The sequence below is a fragment of the Nomascus leucogenys genome, chromosome 11 (genome assembly GCF_006542625.1).
Source record: "Nomascus leucogenys isolate Asia chromosome 11, Asia_NLE_v1, whole genome shotgun sequence".
Taxonomy (NCBI): Eukaryota; Metazoa; Chordata; class Mammalia; order Primates; family Hylobatidae; genus Nomascus; species Nomascus leucogenys.
The window spans coordinates 107696350-107715682 of record NC_044391.1 but is presented as its reverse complement, the minus strand read 5'-3'; the positions used below and the strand labels follow the sequence as shown (position 1 = coordinate 107715682).

The window sequence follows — 19333 nt, the reverse complement described above, 5'->3', positions numbered from 1 at the left end:
AAGTGCTGGGATTCTAGGTGTGAGTCACCACGCCTGGTGATTTCTAAGATATGTATAGCCCAAAGGCAGGGATGCTGCCAGAACTATGCTGATGGCTAGAAGGCAGCTCCACACACAACACACAACAGCAGTTGTTAAACAGAATTGAAATACTCACTAGCAGAGACAAAAAGTCCAAAGTACATGAAAAGTAGAGTGTGATGTGACTATATATATGAAAATGAGGGAGATTCAAAAGTCAAATGTACTCGTCACATAGCATCTGAACTGGGTGCCATGAGATGAGCAAACATAATTTGCAACTCTAAATTCCTTTTCTAGAACCAGTGGTAGTCCTTGTTCCTAAACAAACCAAAGGCTTTCTACATTTGGTCAACTGAAATTATATACATGAAAGGTGCTTTCTAAACAGTAAAGTGTCCATATCAGATTATTATTCCCAAATTAAATGAGAGAAAATATACTTCCTCAAGGACAATTAGATCTTTGTGTAAGCTTCATTCATGGACCCCAATCAACCATTCGGTTTCTTCTACGCTCCTTTCTAGCAGATGCCGTGTGTGTAATTGGGCATGGGGACTGGATCTATATCACTCTTTTGCATGCGTGTGCATCCATCTTGCTTGATGGGAGGACAACCCAAATAGCTCACAGAAGAAACAGGAGTCATGAAAAAAATAACAACAAAATGTATTTAAAAACAGACTTCTCCAGTTGGCATTTTGAATAAAATTGCTAACAACTCCAACCCTCTATGTTGTGTTTCTTTTGCTCCTGGAGTCCTCTTGCAGCTTTGATTCTTGAAACTCAGGCGGCAGCACCAGACATTAAATCCCCAAAGGGAGAGGTATTAGTAAACCTTTTGCTGGTCATTCTTTTCTGAATGCAAATGGACAAATTCTTAAGCCCTCTTATTCATTTCATGATGATCATTAGACAAAAATAATTAAGCCAAACTTGCATATTGAAAATAAAAACAAAAACACACACAAAAAAACCCTGCAGGTAATAAATATCGCTGATTCACTTATTTTAAACAAAGTCCAATTTTATTCACTCTTAATATCCTTGCAGTCCATTGTATACCTTCTGCACTGACCCTTGTTTCAGTAGCTGTTTGATACCTGAAGAAAGAATGAACAAATGACTCCATTAACAAAAAAATGTTACTTTCCTAGCGTTTAAAGAGCATATTTCAAGAAAAGGCTCATAAAAGGCCTTATGACAAACATGGATGTGAATTAAAGAACTACCAATCTCCAATGTAATCACATGTAGGTAACCCCACACATGCACGTGTGTCCAGGATGATCCCTTGTCTCTTTCTTTTAGGCCCACATACTACATACATGTCCCACAAAGCTCTATGAAATGAGGAATGAGAAGAGGCAATCAAAAAGGAAAGAAAACTCTTCAGCTCAGTCTTCCATTCCTTCTTCTGTATCCTCTTTTCAGTTTTTACCTCCTTCATTGCTCTCCTTTCTCTTACTGTTTAGGACCCCCAGTGGGGCCCTCTTCTCAACCAGTCATCCTAGACATGCACCCATAAGCTTCTAATCTTTCTACTGTCTACCTCATCTTCCCTTTTACAGTGTGGTCCAGTTCATTTGTTTTAAGTGATTCTGTTTCACTCCCATATACTCTATCACTCCCTAGGTTTCAAAGCACAGCTTACACAGACTTTTGTAACACAAAGATGCAGGATTTTTAATACATCGCCTTTACAAAGAAAGATGAGTTCATTCCTATCTTAGTGTTCTACTAGCATTAATGATTGATGTCTCATGTCACTGGAGAGTTCTTCTATTGCCACCTTTTTCTCATCACACACACACACACACACACACACACAATAATACGCCATACCTTCTCTTGCTTCCTCTGTTAACTGTTCTTTTGGAAAATCCACATCAAAAGTGATTATCAAAGAGCCCTTGATATTGTTGTTGTCAAAGTTGGGGAGCCCTTCCCCCTTCTTCCATAGCTTCGCTCCCGGCCTGGTGATCTTATCCCGGGAAATATGTACCTAGAAAACCAAAGGGAATGTACTGCAGCAGGAGTGGTACATCTGAAGTACATCACACAGCTTCTAGTGAGCACTGGTACACAAAGCTAATGTCACAGCTCAGCAAAAAGAAAGAATGAAGGAGCAAAGGAAATACCACTAGGACAAAGTGAGTTAAGAACAAAGGATTTTAAAGAAGAAAAATCAAACACAAAAACAAGTGAACAAAGAAAGGTTTTCGTCAATAGAAACTATACGGACGAGATTGTCAAAGGCTGTGCAATCCATTCTGAGTAGCTGAAAGGTCTGGCACTGTTACTGCAGTATGCTCAGCAGCAGAGTAAGTACAGACAGCACAATACGACTGAGAAAGGAGTCCATCTGGTTCTCAATGACTGAAACAGCTGATACATCTCAAAACTACCCATATAAAGGCTTCAAAAGGATGGAGAACAAGTAAATTGGTTTGTTTACCTTATGACCATCCAAGTGAGTAATATCCATCTCAAAGCCAACCAGCGACTCAACTAATGAGATTGTCACATTTGTGTACAAATCATCTCCTCTCCTTTCAAATATTGGGTGCCTAAAAACAGAATAAGGTAAAAATCATTAATTTCCAACTTTAAGTTCAAACAGTTGTTAGAAAAATCTTGGAAAAAGGTGAACACCACTCTTTCAAACAATAAACATTTCTTAGACATACCCTTGTGTGTAGTATTAATCGAGAATATAAAGCTGTTTAAGTCTTATTAAATGCTACTGTTAAGGAACACACAATCAGCAAAAGCCAGAGTATAAGTAAAACTATAATCATTAGATTATGGAAAAGAGAGAAAGACAGCTTCTGGGGAGATCATCTTCAGAAATAGGTCTATAGAAGTTTTCCTGAGCTGGGCTCACGAGACTAAGTTGGCTGTGGAAATGCAGATAAAATGGGTGGAGGGAAGGGGAAATAGAGTGAGAAGGAATTCTGGCAAAGACAAGGAAGGTGTCAGGTTTATTCAGGAAACAACACATGTTCCAGTTTCTCTAAGAAGTGATGATAAAGACAAGGTAGGTAAAGAAGCTGGGGAAAACAACACTGAGATTAAAGAGTGCAGGAAGGCAAAGTCCCAGACAGTGGGGGGCCATTTCTCCATATTCTGGTAGGAACCCTGTTTTGATGACTCCTTACAGAGGCAGAGATATTACTGGTTTCCAAAGTGGTAACAAGAGAGAAACAGTAATCAAGAAAGCCAGAGTCCCAGGCAAAACTGTCTAAGCAGCACTTCATGCTGAAGAGAAGCTCACAAAAGAAGAGCTCTCTCTTCACAGAAGCTGCATATTACGTAGAAGGTTCTGTCTATGGAAAAGTCTCCTATTCTTGTATGGTGCCATACTTCTTCAGCTAAAATCTCAGCTTTGACTCCCTCTCTTGTTTCTCTTTTATAACTTCTTACTTATCAATTCTTTCCTTTCAACATCTTTTGCATTTTTAAGTCCTAAGTAAATAAATAACTGGGACTCAATCCTAGGGCCCAACCCCAAGTTTTCAGCCTTGTAGAGGAGCTACAAATCATTGTTTAGGGTAATAAGGGTAAGAAACAGAGAAAAAAGTCTCTAACTGCTCTGGTGGCCACCCACGTCTCTATAATCTGACTCATCTGAGAAGACCTCTAAAATTAGATTACTTACTTGACAACTTTGATTCGGAACCGTAAATCTCCAGGCTCCCCATCCACGTGAGGCTCACCTACTCAGAGCAGATTACACATATTGTAAATCATACAAATTGGATACCACAAATCTATCTGGCAACTGATACATTTTTTTAATCCACTACTTTGGGCATTGACCTGTCAAATCTGTGACGGCAGTGTCTCTGCCTGGTTATATCAAGTTTCAGACTATTAGAAATCATCACCTTTGCCTCAGATACGGCAGTACATAACTTGACCCATTTCCTAAACAAAGAATGATTCACCGGTCTCCTGAACCTAAGTCTTAAAGCTTTTTTTATTTTTAGAGTTTTAAACTTAAGTCTAAAGGTGAGGTCCTGAGAGCATCTTATTAATGCCAACTAGAGTTATGTATCTTCTTTCATTGCTGAGTTAAAATTCATTAAGGTCTGAACACCCTAAATTTTGATGAAACTTAGGCTACTTCATAATAACTTTTGGCCATGACATTCAAAGGATAAACGGTAATGCTACTGCTTCAGGTAAACAAAAGGCTTTGTATATCCTAAAATTGGCCAAAGAGTGTTGGAAATTATATATGCATTTACTATGTGAACATTAAGATGGAGTAAGGCAGGGGTGAGAGGTATTCACAAACAAGAAGAGAGCAGAAAGTTATCACAATAAAAAAATCAAATATCAATATTTCACCTTCTCCAATAAAGGGGTACTCCATGCCGTCTCTCACCCCAGGCTCTATTTCTACTTCCAGCGTTCGTTCTTCATTTACTAGTCTGAGGTAAAGATAATTAAAAGAGGAGAAAAATAATGAAAATATAAACAAAACATCAGATATAGATAAAGTTTTATCTATTTTATCAGAGCTTTTTCTTGGAAGACTGTAGTGTGCCTCCACTTGACAAAACTATCTGATAATCATTTACATCTTCTATATGCTAAAATCCAGGGTGAAGCTACTATACATTATATAAACATATAAGGCTGCTCTAATAGTACAAGAAGGAAGAAAATGAAGCATTAATACTTGTTGAAAATATATCAGAAATGAAGGGCACTGCTTGTTAGTTCAGAAACATAAAAGGAGATATTTAGAAATACTTCAGAAAAAAATGTACATTGTTTTGCTCTATCCTTTTGCAGAACATGGCAGTGGGGAGAGGACAGAGAAAGATCTAGTATGGACCATTGGCGTTTGACTAGATGAACAAAATTAACAAGTGTTTCTTGGTAGAACAAAGAAGGTGTTTTCACTTACTTGACATTAGGGCATTCGTCGCAGACCACCTCCTGGGTCATTTGGAAGCGCCCAGGGCCCAGCTGGGTGGTCCGCATCTCTTGCCGACAATTGCACTTCCGTTTGCCAGGAGCCTGCCTTGCCACGGGTTTGTTTCTAACTACCTAGGAAGTGCATAAACAACATCAGCTTCTCTCTTGTATAAAATAGCCTTTCCTTTCCTCACTTGATCAAGGCTCTGCACATATGCCTGGACTGAAACTTCCCCTTCTCTGGCAATCTATCCCTCAGAGATCTAAAGCTGACAAAACTCTTTGAAGAGTACAAATCAGCCCCCAAACAGGAATGAAGCAAACACATACTTAAATGACTCAAATTCTAAAGCTGGAGAAGTAGAGACGGGAGTAAGAAACAAGAGAACTGAAAAATAAAGTGTATGGTATCAGCATTTCTAAGCCACAACTAAATGCTACTGAGTTAAAGTAGTTCATGTAATGATTATCTTTTAGGAAATCCGAGCTGTGTAAAGCATGACCCCTGAGGAACAATCACCGCCTTCAAAACCTGGTATGTGGCTACTATCCAATCTTCTGATTAACCTAATGAAAATGTCTCCTTATTTCAGGAAACTCAATCCAGGACTATTTTCTGGAGCTATCTCCATTCAGATACTTTAACACGTAGGAAGAGAAACAATGACCATCTCTTTGTAGTTGACTGCAATCAAACATTCTGATCCCTCTAAGAATGTAAAATTGATATATATGCAGAAATGTATTCCTAGTTTTGCCTGTTTAAATAGTCAAACATCTAATCGCAAGGTATGTGCTCACGCAGCAGAATGACGAATGCTTGGAGAAAAATCCCTTAAAGCCTACCAACATATGAAAGGCCCAGGTCAACAGAGTAAATTATAGCAACAATAATAGTAATCAGAGCAAACACTTTATAGCACTTACTACATGCCAAGCAATGTGCCAAACACTTTTACATATTCATTTAACCCTCACAACTGTATGAGATAGGTACTGTTATTATCCCCATTTTACAGATGAGGTAACAGAAGTATAGAAAGGTTAAGTAACATGACCAAGGCCACATGACTAATACATGGCAGAGCCAGGATTCTAAACTAGGCAGTCTAGCTGCAAAGTCCATGCTTCTTAACCATTGTGCTATCCTATTTCTCAAGGTATTTTTTTTTCTTTAAAAAAGAATTTACACACAGAAGGAGCAGCATTGAAAAAAAAGAAAAAAAGAATTTAACATGGGGTTACTGAACCAGCAAAGCCATTTACAGCCTTTACAATGGTTGGATTGAAAAAGAGTTTGTTCGGGAACACACTAACAGCAAAAGGTGATGTCTACTGTGTATTAGTGACAACTGCAGAACAGGCTTGTAAGGGGACATGGGCACTAATTAGGTTCACCTCTTTCCTCCCATCTAAACAACCTCACTGGTTTATGAATATTTTTAATGCCCTTTTTTCCTGCAGCCTGAACAATATTACAAGTAAGTTGCATCTTCTATGATTGTCTATATCTCTTCTTTCAATTATTCAGAGAAGCAGCTACAAGTAAGAAGAATACACTTCTTGTCAAGATGGCACATATGCACAGGCTACCGGCTGTCTCCTCCAGTATCCTGGAAAAACTACAAGAAAACATGGATTCCAGGAAACAGTAACTACAACACAGAATATATGAGAAAATCCCACAGATAGAGGGCTGTTTTGAACTGTTTCCCCTGACTGCAGAAAACAAAAGACTCCAGACAGCAAACAAAACAAAAAACACCCCAAGACACCAAACAAAACACAGTTAAAACCAGCAGGTCAGGGCTCAGCCCACGATGCTCTGCAGGGAAAGATAGTTGCTGGTACCTGTAAGGGAAGATCAGCTCAAAGGCCAAGACAGCTAGATACCTGAGAAGGTCTATCATCTGCCCCGCAAAAGACAACAAACTGAATAACATATTTTAAGCAACTGTACTTTGCTTAAAAAAAGATTAGACAGACCAGGAACTTAAAACAAGCATGATAATACTTAAGGAGGGAAGGCATTAGTAAAATGATATAGAGTAAGAAATAATGCAAGAATCAAGTAGAAATATTATGCATAAAAATATGAGTTGAAATTAAAACACACCAGATGGGTTATTATTAGAATGGATATAGCTGAAGACTGAAGTAGTAAGCTGGGAGATCAAAATGAGGTACCTCCCAGAAGGAAGCAGTGAAGGATAAAGAAACAAAATTTATTTTTCGTATTTAAAAGAAAGTTAAGAGCAGACAGAAGTAGGAGTGATAAAAGAATTGTAAAAAATATTGGCCGGGCGTGGTGGCTCAAGCCTGTAATCCCAGCACTTTGGGAGGCCGAGGCGGGCGGATCACGAGGTCAGGAGATTGAGACCATCCTGGCTAACACGGTGAAACCCCGTCTCTACTAAAAATACAAAAAATTAGCCGGGCGTGGTGGCGGGCGCCTGTAGTCCCAGCTGCTCGGGAGGCTGAGGCAGGAGAATGGCGTGAACCCAGGAGGCGGAGCTTGCAGTGAGCAGAGATCGCGCCACTGCACTCCAGCCTGGGGGACAGAGCAAGACTCCGTCTCAAAAAAAAAAAAAGAATTGTAAAAAATAATGAGGCATATTTTCCAGAATTTAAAAAAGATGAATAACCTCATATTAAAAGATCCCAGAGTTTTAGCAGAAAATATAGGTGAACAGCTTTATTTTATTTTAAAATTTTTTTCCAGAGGTGAGTTTCAGTTATGTTGTCCAGGCTAGAGTGCAGTGGCTATTCACAGATGAAATCACAGGACATGATAGCCTCAAACTCCTGGCCTCAAGCAATCCTCCTACCTCAGCCTCCAGAGTAGCTGAGATTACAAGTGTGCTCCACTGCACATGGCTGCTTTCTTATTTTAGAACAAAAAGGAATTTCTTTAAAAAGACACAAAAACTAACCATTAAAGACTGATAGATTTAATTACATTAAAATTAAGTAGTTCTGTTTGCTGAAAATTGAAATAAATCTTAAACATAATGAAAAGACAAGTTACAAACAGATAGGCTATATCTGCATTACATACGGCCAACAAAGAATTAGCAGCAAGAGTGAAGTACTCTTAGAAATCAATAAGAAAGAGGCAAAAGAAAGAACAGGCATTTCACAAGAGAGGAAACAAATATGGCCAATATACACAGGAAGAGATGCTGATCCTAATTGGTAATTTTAAAAAAATGTAAAACAAGACCATAATGAGATAATATTTTATACCCATTTGATGAGCAAAAATTAAGAAATCTAATAATTTCACGTATTAGTGAGGCAGTGAATCTATAGGATCTCATAAATTGCATGTAGAAAAGCATCAGTACAATCAATTTCAAAAGCAATACAGTATTAACTTGTAAAAATGAACATTGGTTCATATTACCCAGCAATTCTACTCTCAAGCATATCCACCCAAGAGATATTCTTGTTCATCTGAATCTGGATATATGGATTAAAATGTTCATAAAAGCACTGTTTGGAATTGAATAAAACTGGAAGAAACAAAAATGCCTATTAATAAACTATGGTCACAATACAGCAATAAGCAACAAGGGTGAATCCTAGTAACATAATAGTGAGTGAAAATAACCAGCCCCAGAAAATAATGAATAAAATACCATTTCTAAAAAATCAAAAACAATATAATAAACATTATTCAGGTATTCATATATACATGATAAAATAAGAATGGCAAAAGAACAATAAAGACATAATTCAATACAGTAGTTACCTTTGAAGGGAGGCAGGGTAATGGAACAGGGAAGTAGCATGTAGGTAGATTAAGTCATGGTAATGTTTTACTTAGTTCTTAAGCTGGGTGATAAAACAATGACATCACTGTATCATGAACCAAGGTTTATAATTAATTCAATTTTGTGCATTTGATCACTCCCTCTTACCCTCAAAAAGACAGAGAAGGTACATATAAACCTCTTATTTTTAGTCAAAAGTACAAGTTCTGGGAGTCAATATGAACAGCTATATTGTTTGAACTTACTTCCACAAAATTTCCTGCATATACTTCTTCCAAAGTGACTTCTAGATCTACAATAATATCACTTCCTCTTGGAATATTTCTGTCTTGCTGACGAGGGGTTCCTCCAAACATGAAACCAAAATCCCCAAAGAAGCTAAAGATAAGTGCAAAATCATCAGGAAAAAAAAAATCAAGACTCCATGTTTCACAATTAACTCATTTTCTTTACATTGATAAACTACTGTTTCTACCAATGCATTGTGCAAAACTACAAGGTATTTTTTAATACAATGGAGTCATCTATCATACATAATTTTAAATTTATATACTATCAACCGTATTGTAACTATATGGTCCCTTACTACAAAAAAATTCACTTTTTAACAAAATATAGCCCACACATATAGTACAGTACATACACACACAGTATGCCAGTGAATTCAATGTTGGACCCAACCAATGAAATAATAATCTTTCAATATTGGGAAAAATCTGAATATGGTGGACTTATTGAGAAAGAGTACAGTATACATAAACTTGTGTAATGCTAAATGTAATGGTTAATTTTAGAAATTTTTATTGGTAATTTTAACATATGTAGTGTTCCCTTTACATGCTTTTTAGAAGCTAACTTGCTGAAAGAAGCTACTGCTCTGCACAAAAATCTTGAGTATGTAATTAAATAAGCTAAAAAAGCATCAGCCTTAGTAGAATCCTAGTGCTTAAGGAGAAGGTAGTTCTAGCCTCTACAAGACCCAAACTAATTTTTGTAAGTAACAACAGTAACTTGAGATTAACAAAAAAGGTGACCTTCAATCCTACAGGTGGTTTAATCTAATGTTAATTTTTAGTTTTATTAAGAAGCCTCATATATTAGCATAGTGATGATGATAACTAACTCCCTCTCCCACCAACCGACTCAGGTGAATGAATTCCCTGAATCTTAAATAAAGGCAAGGGGAGAGAACAGGGTGGGGGCTGGGGAAGCCGTTTCTCTTTCTGGTATCCCTTAGGGATCACTTCAGACAGCCAAATTGATCCTGGCGGGGGGCGGGGGGTGGGGAGGGCGAAGATGTCCTAATCATGTTACTCACACATCTTTACATGCCCTAAAAATCTACTCCCCTACCCCAGGCCCTCCAACCAAGCACTAAATGGTGGTAACTACTATATGCAACAGTGATTCTTCCTTCTTTTGGGGAAGGGTTCACAGAACCCTTTGAGAATCTGAAGAAAACAATGAACTCTCCCCATAAAAAATGCAGATTTGAACATCTTTTTGTTTGTAATTTCAGACCTGAAACCCCAGATTAAGGTCTCTTAGTATATGTAATCATCAGGGAATGTGGAAATTCAAATACTCAATAAAGAGAGGTTCACAGAGTGAGGAGGAAAGGTGTTTATTATTCCAACCACCCAGCACTCTCAGAAAGCAAGAGATAAAGGTCCTCTACCCTAATTCCTTCCCCTAATGCTGGTTATTATAATCACCCTCACTTGTTGATAGCATGAGAGAGAGGCAGCTCTGGGTATGGGAGTAGGAATTTTTCTGTCTCTGCTAACAATAATTTTGCTCATTAAGTGGTTTGCAGATTCCAAGATAGCAAGTAGGCAAGGATGAATTGATTTCCAACACATGTCCCCACCGCAAATTGTCAGCACTGATTTAACTGATATGGTTGGCTAGATGGAATATCCTTACAGTGCCATCCGTCTTTTCTGAAGCTTTGTGAAAATAGAAGACTATCTTCCCACAGGGAGGACAATAATTGATCTTTGCATCAGCTAAATTGTACTGTTCATCAAAAGCTTCTGAACTAGGGAATGAGAATAATTATTTAATCGCTAAGTGACCCTCTCTCAGACACTAACACTTTGCAGATGGGTAAATTACTCACTGTGAAAAAATATCTCCATGGGAGCTCTGATGACCATCTTTTAATCCTTCTTCACCATAAGTATCGTACTGTTTCCGTTTCTCACTATCTGACAGAACCTGGGGATACAAGCCAGTGGAGGAAAAGATCATGAGTTGGTAATATCCAGTTAAGGCATAGTCATATTTATGTTTGTTTTTACTTTGACAGTGGGTCTAAAATTTTAATAGAATGTAGTTTCCATTATGTACTGTATTAAGGCATATTTACAAAGTTATTTTCCATATGACTAAATTCTTTGATGCATTGTTCATTCCATATTGCTCCATTCATGTTTTTAATTTAAAGTTGTCAAAACTTGCCTAGTCACTAAAAAATAATACCTGAGATTAGCAATGCAGCTGTGAAGGTCGGGGTGGTAACAGGAAAGAGGTAAGACGGATTCCTCAGGTTTACTTCCCATGCAGTTTGACTCTGGTGCTTATGCTGTTAACCACTATACTGCCTTCAAAACAACTTGGCCCCACAGGTCTACAACACCCCCTACCTAATACACACACACACACACAGACACGCATGTATTAGGAGATTGTCAAGTCAAGGAAATCAAATGACAGGCCCTCCAGAGAGGCCTACACTGATATCTTTTCACCCTCCTTTTTTCATTTTTTGGTATATGTAGAAATCCATTTGTGGAAGAATGCTGCCTGCCATATATATATATATGTTTAAGTTTGTAATGTCCTGAGTTTGAAATGCAGAAAGAGTAATAAGTGAAAATACTCTATGAAGGTTATTCAAGGTCAATTTCATTGCTTGAAATAATTCTTGAAGTTTTAAGTTTCAGAGAACTACATACACAATCATGACTATATGCTTTCTCTCTGCATATTAAAGAATGTAATAACAAAATAAGCTTCCATCCTTTTCAAAATTTGCCTTCAACATGCAAAAAAAACTTTCTCTTTTATTTAGAGCAATCTGATATATATGCACATATATACTTGTGAAAATTAAATGGCCTTAAAATCGTCCTTTGATATTTATAAACTCCTACTTAGACAAGAGGCTGAAGGAGAGAATTATTTCAAAACCATACTCATGGTGGCCCAGAAAAAGAGAGGTTCAAAGTAGATGGGGCTTGTTGACTTAAAAGAAAGGCATATTCACACAGGACACACTTTTGGCTTAGGGCCCAAATGAGGTGTAAGGAGTCATGGCAAAAATGTATTAACATTTAAGATATCCTTGAAAGGATAAATAGAAATTGAGTATACAAGAGAGTGAACATTCTTAAAAGCAAAGGCAAATGGGTTATTCCAGAAGTCACCACAGTACTTGATTAAAGCCACTATGATAGAAAAAGGGAGAAGAAAGAATGTTTTCACAAATATCTTTAGAAAATAGGTACCTTGGGGAAGCAGAAATGGGCACAGTTAATTAAAAAAAAAAAAAACCCTTATTATCTGGATCTCCAATATTTTCACTTTTAGGCTACTTCTCTGATCTGATCTTGGCAAATAAATGAACCCTGCATTTGAGACTATAAAAAACATCATTTCAAAATCCCCAAAGACAAGTTTTAAGTCAGTTTCTTTTTAAAGAAAGAGGCTTCTGTAATAACCCCCTAAAAACTACTCTTGAAGTCATTATCATTTACTTCCTCCTCACTTTTCTTCCATCAAGGAATGCAATTTTATCCCATGGTCTTGGAAACTATTTTAAAAGAAAAAAGGTTTTTAGTTGATTGGCCAACCAACACACAGATTCTCAAGTAATTAAAATGCCAGCGGGAATCCTAGTTCTGTAGAGAAAACAAATTTGTATTCACAAAAGATTCTTCATAACTGTACTCGGATTCTAATTTGTGAACACTAATTTACCTAAGACTAAAGGCAATCAAGCTTGAATGATAAAAAGAAAAAAGAAATTTGAACTAGTGGCTAAAAGGATTGTTAAAGTTAAATAAACCGCGATTTCATGACTGACCTTTGTATAGCCTGCCTAGGTCATGGATAAAGAACATGAAGATTCTTTAGAGAGCATGGTAAATTCAGCTTCCCTAGAAAATGTTTTTGAGTATTGGGTTTCTAGCAAACAAGCGGACTATTCATGGAAAATACAGTGCAAAATATGGAATGCATATTATCAACAAGAAACAAAATATTACATATAATTTAGGATGGGCCATCAACCTTCTCAAGTTTATCAATGTGCCTCAGGTTAAGAATTTCTGTCCCTTGACGGGGCACGGTGGCTCACGCCTGTAATCTCGGCACTTTGGGAAGCCGAGGCGGGTGGATCACAAGGTCAGGAGATTGAGACCATCCTGGCTAACACGGTGAAACCCTGTCTCTACTAAAAATACAAAAAATTAGCCGGGCGTGGTGGTGCACGCCTGTAGTCCCAGCTACTTGGGAGGCTGAGGCAGGAGAATGGCGTAAAAGCCGGGAGGCGGAGCTTGCAGTGAGCCAAGATCGTGCCATTCTACTCCAGCCTGGCAGACAGAGTGAGACTCTGTCTCAAAAAAAAGAATTTCTGTCCCATAGGATCCCTGAAGGTGTTGAAAGAAGAAAGGATCCCAACAGCTCTTGGGTTCACCTGGGTATAACACACTGTTTCAGTTCCATTGCTTCTTTAATCTAAGAGATCTTGGGATTCCTTCCTTTCAAGGTTTGTGTCTTCCTAAAATATTTTTCAATTTGTTTTTAGCCTTCTCAATATACAAGAATTTAAACTTAAATTCCGGAGTTTTAGCTCTATGACTTTTAGTTCAATTAATTTTTTTCTGTGTCCATTTAGAAAATGAGAATAAAAATATGCCTAGCTCTAATATATTTCCTGGTGTCCTAGTGAAGATTAAATGAGATGATACACATGAGAGTGTTTTGATCCCCAGATTAGAGGTTGCAAAATCAAATTAAAACTGTGCTTTGTTTGATCTACGTAAAAAAGAAATTTAACTGAATTAGTTACCAACATTTTTACAAGCAGAACTTATATAAAAAATCTAGATTTTCAACTTTTCTTGAAAAATTAAATAATCTAGGAACATACTGTTTGCATTTGTATGACAAAAACTGGCTGGGGTTGAGTAACAGCTGCTCCCTTGAAATGGGGCCAGAAGGCTTCAGTTTGTGAAAGTCCTCAACAATCCTTATTGCTTCCCAATATGGAGGCAGAATATCCGCTGCCACGTTTTAACTTATACCTGCCCTGCATGTTATTTGTCTAGTTCATATGAACATGTAGGTTTGCAACTCTCATGAAGGCTTTCTTTTTATTTTTGGTTCTAGCTCCCAAACTGATTGACTGACAGACCAATCAGTTGATCTACTTATTAATCTATCAATCTTCCATTTATTCTTTTTCAGCATTATTCTTATTAAAATAAACATTAATATCAAAAGGCAGCAAATGGCATCTACTAACATGAATGTAATATCTAGTACAATACAGCATCAAGTACTACTTTTACTTTTATCTACTGTCTATTTTTAAATAAAAGTGACTTGGGCTGGGCGTAGTGGCTCACGCCTGTAATCCCAACACTTTGGGAGGCCAAGGTGGGTGGATCACTTGAGGTCAGGAGTTCGAGACTAGCCTGGCCAAAATGGTGAAACCCTGTCTCCACTAAAAATACAAAAATTAGCCAGGCATGGTTGCATGCACCTGTAATCCCAGCTACTTGGGAGGCTGAGGTAGGAGAACTGCTTGAACCCAGGAGGTGGAGGTTGCAGTGAGTGGAGATTGCACCACTGCACTCCAGCCTAGTCAATAGAGTGAGACTCAGTCTCAAAATAAATAAATAAATAAATAAATAAATAAATAAATGTGAGCTGAAAGGAGTGTTTCTCTGTATTGTATGTTTCTTCTAGAGCTACAGATTTTATTCGTACTTTATCACTTTTCCCGACTCACCTCATAAGCAGCACCCAGATCCTGGAATTTCTCCTGGGCTTGTGGATCATCAGGGTTCCGGTCGGGATGAAGCTGCAGGGCTAGTTTCCTATAGGCCTTTTTAATATCCTTTATAGAGGCACTTCGAGGCACCCCCAAGATCTTATAGAAATCTCGTCTGGGAAGTAGAGGGAGAGAATACTTCATTAAAGAGTTACATGTTATATTCTTCAAAGTAAAAGATTTATTTTTCCTCTATATTTAGGTTTGTATGTCAGCAAAGAGGTACAAAAATAAAGGTTTATGTGACACATACACACACGAAGAATGACTAAAAAGAGAACATCAGAATTTGTAATGAATCTTATATATTGAAGTAATCACAGTAAGAGGCTATATACTTCTTTTTAGATTATTCAAAACATCTGTGGCACTTTTCTTTCAGAATCACCTTCAGTCAAGAAAACCACTTCCTTATTTTATGGTCTCATGTTATCTTCAGGCAATAACCATATAATCAAATTAACTCTTCTCCCCTTTCCCTATACTGGCTCCAAATGATTTTGACTTTTCTAAAAGTCAAACAACACTCTCAAAGGATGATTTTCCTTATTTAAAAAGATTATGCCACATAAATGTCCTAACAGTAGCACTGCCAGAATGTTAAAGATGAAGCAACTTAAGATAATAAATAGCTCAAGAAGCTGGGAAGTACAAGGGCTGTCCAAAGAGTCTTCCTGCTCCCCTCCCGCATCCAATTTCGTTCAGTCCCAACTCGGCTTGGCATCATCCACCCACTTTAATGTCAGCCCCCCAATGGCTCTTCGCAGGCTTGGCATAGAGCATCGTCCGCTTCTCCACCTCAGCGGGGCACAGCAACTCACCTCGTTGATCAAACAAACGTCCATTCCCTCAACCTCAGCCTGGCACTGTCACTACCTTTCCTTACAGTCAGGCATCCCTCTTTCTTCCCCAGCTCTACGTGACACTGCTTCAGCTCACAACCACCTTCTTTCCCTCATCCCCCAAACGCCGTTTGGCAATGCATCCAACTCCCACTTCTCTGGGCAAATCTAGCTCTACCTAAGACCCTCTCTGGACCTAAGGCCCTCTCACTGGTGTCACCCACGGTTCTCCTCTCACCCCACTAGCCTGGCCCATACTACCCCTTCCTCCGCCACCCCGCCAACCCACAGAGATGCCCCTCTCCACTCCGTCAGTCTGGCAATGCCACTTCCCCCACCCCCTCCCACCCCCAGCAAAGGCTGACCCACGGGCCCCGTCGTCTGCGAGTGTCTGTTCCTCACCCGGCAATCACCGCCCCGATGAGGTACAGCAGCAACAGGCAAAAGGTGCTCAGGTTTTGCGGAGCCATGGTTCCTCTGTCCCGGGTCCTGTCCCACACACTCCTCACAGCCTCCTCCGCCGCCGCCGCGTCGGCTAGCCAGCCCACCCGGCCCTGTGAGGCCGCCTCACACAGGGAGGCGCGGGGGTCTCCTCCTTGGTCCGCAGAGACAGCTAGCTAGCCCCCTCCTCTGCCAGTCCACTTCCCGGGAGTCCCGAGTCCCGGTGAGAGAAGCCCCCGGTAGGCGAGAGCCAATCGTTGCCCGGGACATCACACGCGGCCGGCGCCTGGAAGCCAATCAGCGCAGTACACTTCACCTCCGAGGCGGCACGGGCAGCCAGTTAGGCTTCAGAACTGCAGTCGCAGCTCTTGACCAATTAGAAGAGGAGACGTCAGAGGGTCGCGCCGATGCAGGAACCCGCTCTGCTTGAGCTACCGAGAGTCGTAGAAAATTACGTAATGATAGGGGGCTGGTCCGAGTGAGGGCACCTGAGGTACACGAAATCCGCCCCCGGCTTGCCCACTTCCTCGGACTTTCCACCAATCAGGAGGCTCCTCCCCAGCACCAACCAATTGTGGGGAAGAAGTTTTCTCTGTGCTACAAGCCTGGAATTTCATTCATACCTAGCTACGCGCCGAATGAGGGAGCAGAGGTACAGCGGCCGAATGAGCGGGGACAGTTATTCCACGACAACTGTACATCGGACGCATTGCTTAGGACTCTTATTTTACGTTCTCCAAGCAACTCCATAAGACAACTGTCTCGGAAAGGCGACAGTGATGACAGACCGGCTTAAGTTCGGCTTCGGCTTCCACCGCTTCTTAGTGGTGAGACCCCCTACCCCTCCCCTCCTCCCAAGTCTGAGCCTAAGTTTCTTTATCAACAAAACTAAGGCAAAGCACTTATTGGCAGTTCTGTCAATTTTAACAGGGAAAAAAAATCTGTAAATCGTCGGGCGTATAATAAGCAGGCAACGAGTAAAAACCATTATTACAGTTCGAGCAGAACTCTGATTCCCCGTCTTCCCCCCGATTTTGCTCATCACAGTTACACAACACCTAGTTGATCAGGACAAAACTCTAGGTGTTTTTATTCCTTTCATGCATAAGCTATCCAAATCTTTACCTCTGAACTATATTTGAATCTGTTCACTACATCTCTATTACTAGGTCTCTGGGTCACAGTGTATCTCTCACCTGGCCAGGGCCTCCTAACTGGCCTCCTTGCCCCCACTCTTAATATCTTCCTTAATACCTTAATATATGTTGCTCATCCCTGTCTCTCACTCCATAATTAAAAAAAAAAAAGCCCGGGCACGGTGGCTCACGCCTGTAATCCCAGCACTTTGGGAGGCCGAGACGGGCGGATCACCTGAGGTCAGGAGCTTGAGACCAGCCTGGCCAACATGATGAAACCCTGTCTCTACTAAAACTACAAAAATTAGCCCGGTGTGGTGGCGAGCGCCTGTAATCCCAGCTACTCGGGAGTCTGAGGCAGGAGAACTGCTTGAACCTGGGAGGTGGAGGTTGCAGTGAGCCGAGTTCCTGCCACTGCACTCCAGCCTGGGCGACAGAGTGACACACCGTTTCAAAAATAAATAAATAAATAAAAAATAAAAGTCAAATCATGCCACTCCCCTGCTTAAAAGCCTGGAATGGCTCTTCATTTGCACTTAGAATAAAATCCCAACTCCATGCTAGTTTACAAAGCCGTTTATGCTTTGTACCCTCACCTATTATTCTCCTAACCATGCTCCAGCAAAACTTACTTCCTTTGTTTTTTGTATACACCCAGCTCATTCCTGCCGAGGGCCTTTGTGCTAGCTATTCCCTTTGCCTGAAACACTGTACTCTCCTTTATGTCCTAACATGGGTGATTCCTTCTTTAACTCATATATCAACTTAAAGGTCGCCACCTCAGAGAAGACTTCCCTGACCAACCAATCAAAATTAGCCCGTACTGAGTTCCTTACTCTTACACCGCCCTGTTTTCTTTTCTCATTTTTTTTTTTTTTCCCTGAGACGGAGTCTCGCTCTGTCACCCAGGCTGCAGTGCAGTAGCGTGATCTTGGCTCACTGCAACCTCCGTCTCCCGGGTTCAAGCGATTCTTCTGCCTCAGCCTCCCGAGTAGCTGGGACTACATGTGCACACCACCATGTCCGTCTAATTTTTTTGTATTTTTAGTGAAGACTGGGTTTAACCATGTTGGCCAGGCTGGTCTCGAACTCCTGACCTCAAGTGATCCACCCGCCTCGGCCTCCCAAATTGCTGGGATTATAGGCATGAGCCACCATGCCCGGCCTCCTATTTTATTCTTTTCATCCCTGGTCCCTAGACTTACACACTGAAATGCCAGTTTCATGAGAGCATGAATCTATATTGTTCTGTTCACAGCTGTATGAAAGAGCACCTTAGAACAGTGCCTGGCATGGAGTAGGTGCTGAAGTACTTTTGAGTAAAAGTTACTTGGATGGTGATCATTGTATGGCTGGCTTCTTACTCTTCAGGCCTCAGCTCAAATTTGGCACCACAAAGTGGCCTTCCCTGACCCCCCGCCCCAATTTTCATAGCATTTATCACTATCTGAAATTATCTTATTTTATTCCTTAATATGTATTGTCTATTCTCCCTGTTATACACTCCATGAAAGCAAGGACCTTGTCTGTTTTGTTCACTCCTGTCATTCTCTTGCGTACCACTGTGCCAGACACACAGTGGTACTCAACAAATAACAGCAGGGTCACTGAGTTAGTAAGTGGTGCAGCCTGGATCCTAACCCGGGTATGTGTAAATTTGAAGCCCCTGCTTTCGGGAAGATACCCAGTAGGGACAATGGCCACACAAAAGAGGAACTAAATTGCATTTTATGGTCTAATTTACCTTTGTATCTTCCACACCTAGAGAGGCCATAAATGAACTAAAAAAAAGCAGGAAATGTCCAGAAATCCTGAAATGGAAGTTTAAAGGAAGGAGTGATGGCTTCTGCCCGGTAATCTGAAAAAGCTTCATGAAAGTGGAAACACGGCAGGAAAGCTAACAGAGTTAAGGAGCTGACACTGAGGGGCTGCAGGGAGTGCCAGTCTTGCTTCAGACGTCCTGGGTTTGAATCTTGGCTCCATCTCTTGTGTGACCTTAGGGCTGTGTTATTTTCACCTTTCTACGCCCTAGTTTCTTCATCAGTAAAACGAATGTACTTAAAGGGCTCTTGAGAAGACTGAGGAAATATACATAAAGTTGCTTTACACAGTGCTAAGACC

At 40.1% G+C, this 19333-nt stretch overlaps 1 protein-coding gene across 1 annotated transcript; it reads right to left on the bottom strand.

Moving 5' to 3' along the window:
• Positions 1–666: 666 nt before the first annotated feature.
• DNAJB11 (DnaJ heat shock protein family (Hsp40) member B11) lies at positions 667–16332 on the bottom strand. The gene is made up of 10 exons (XM_003256610.3): positions 16038–16332; positions 14752–14908; positions 10852–10949; positions 8975–9107; positions 4943–5085; positions 4378–4460; positions 3683–3740; positions 2480–2591; positions 1867–2026; positions 667–1124 (listed from the first exon to the last, which is right to left on the bottom strand). The coding sequence occupies exons 1-10, from the start codon at positions 16103–16105 to the stop codon at positions 1060–1062; spliced, it is 1077 nt and encodes a 358-aa protein (XP_003256658.1). The 5' UTR covers positions 16106–16332; the 3' UTR covers positions 667–1059.
• Positions 16333–19333: the final 3001 nt, after the last annotated feature.

Excerpts from the sequence above, each read along its gene's own strand:
- DNAJB11 (XM_003256610.3), bottom strand. The coding sequence starts at position 16,105 with ATGGCTCCGCAAAACCTGAGCACCTTTTGCCTGTTGCTGCTGTACCTC. Across the intron at positions 5,086-8,974 it reads ATGCAGGAAATTTTGTGGAA|GTAGTTAGAAACAAACCCGT; the intron begins GTAAGTTCAAAC and ends TGCACTTCCTAG. Across the intron at positions 2,592-3,682 it reads TTCCGAATCAAAGTTGTCAA|GCACCCAATATTTGAAAGGA; the intron begins GTAAGTAATCTA and ends TTCTGTTTTTAG.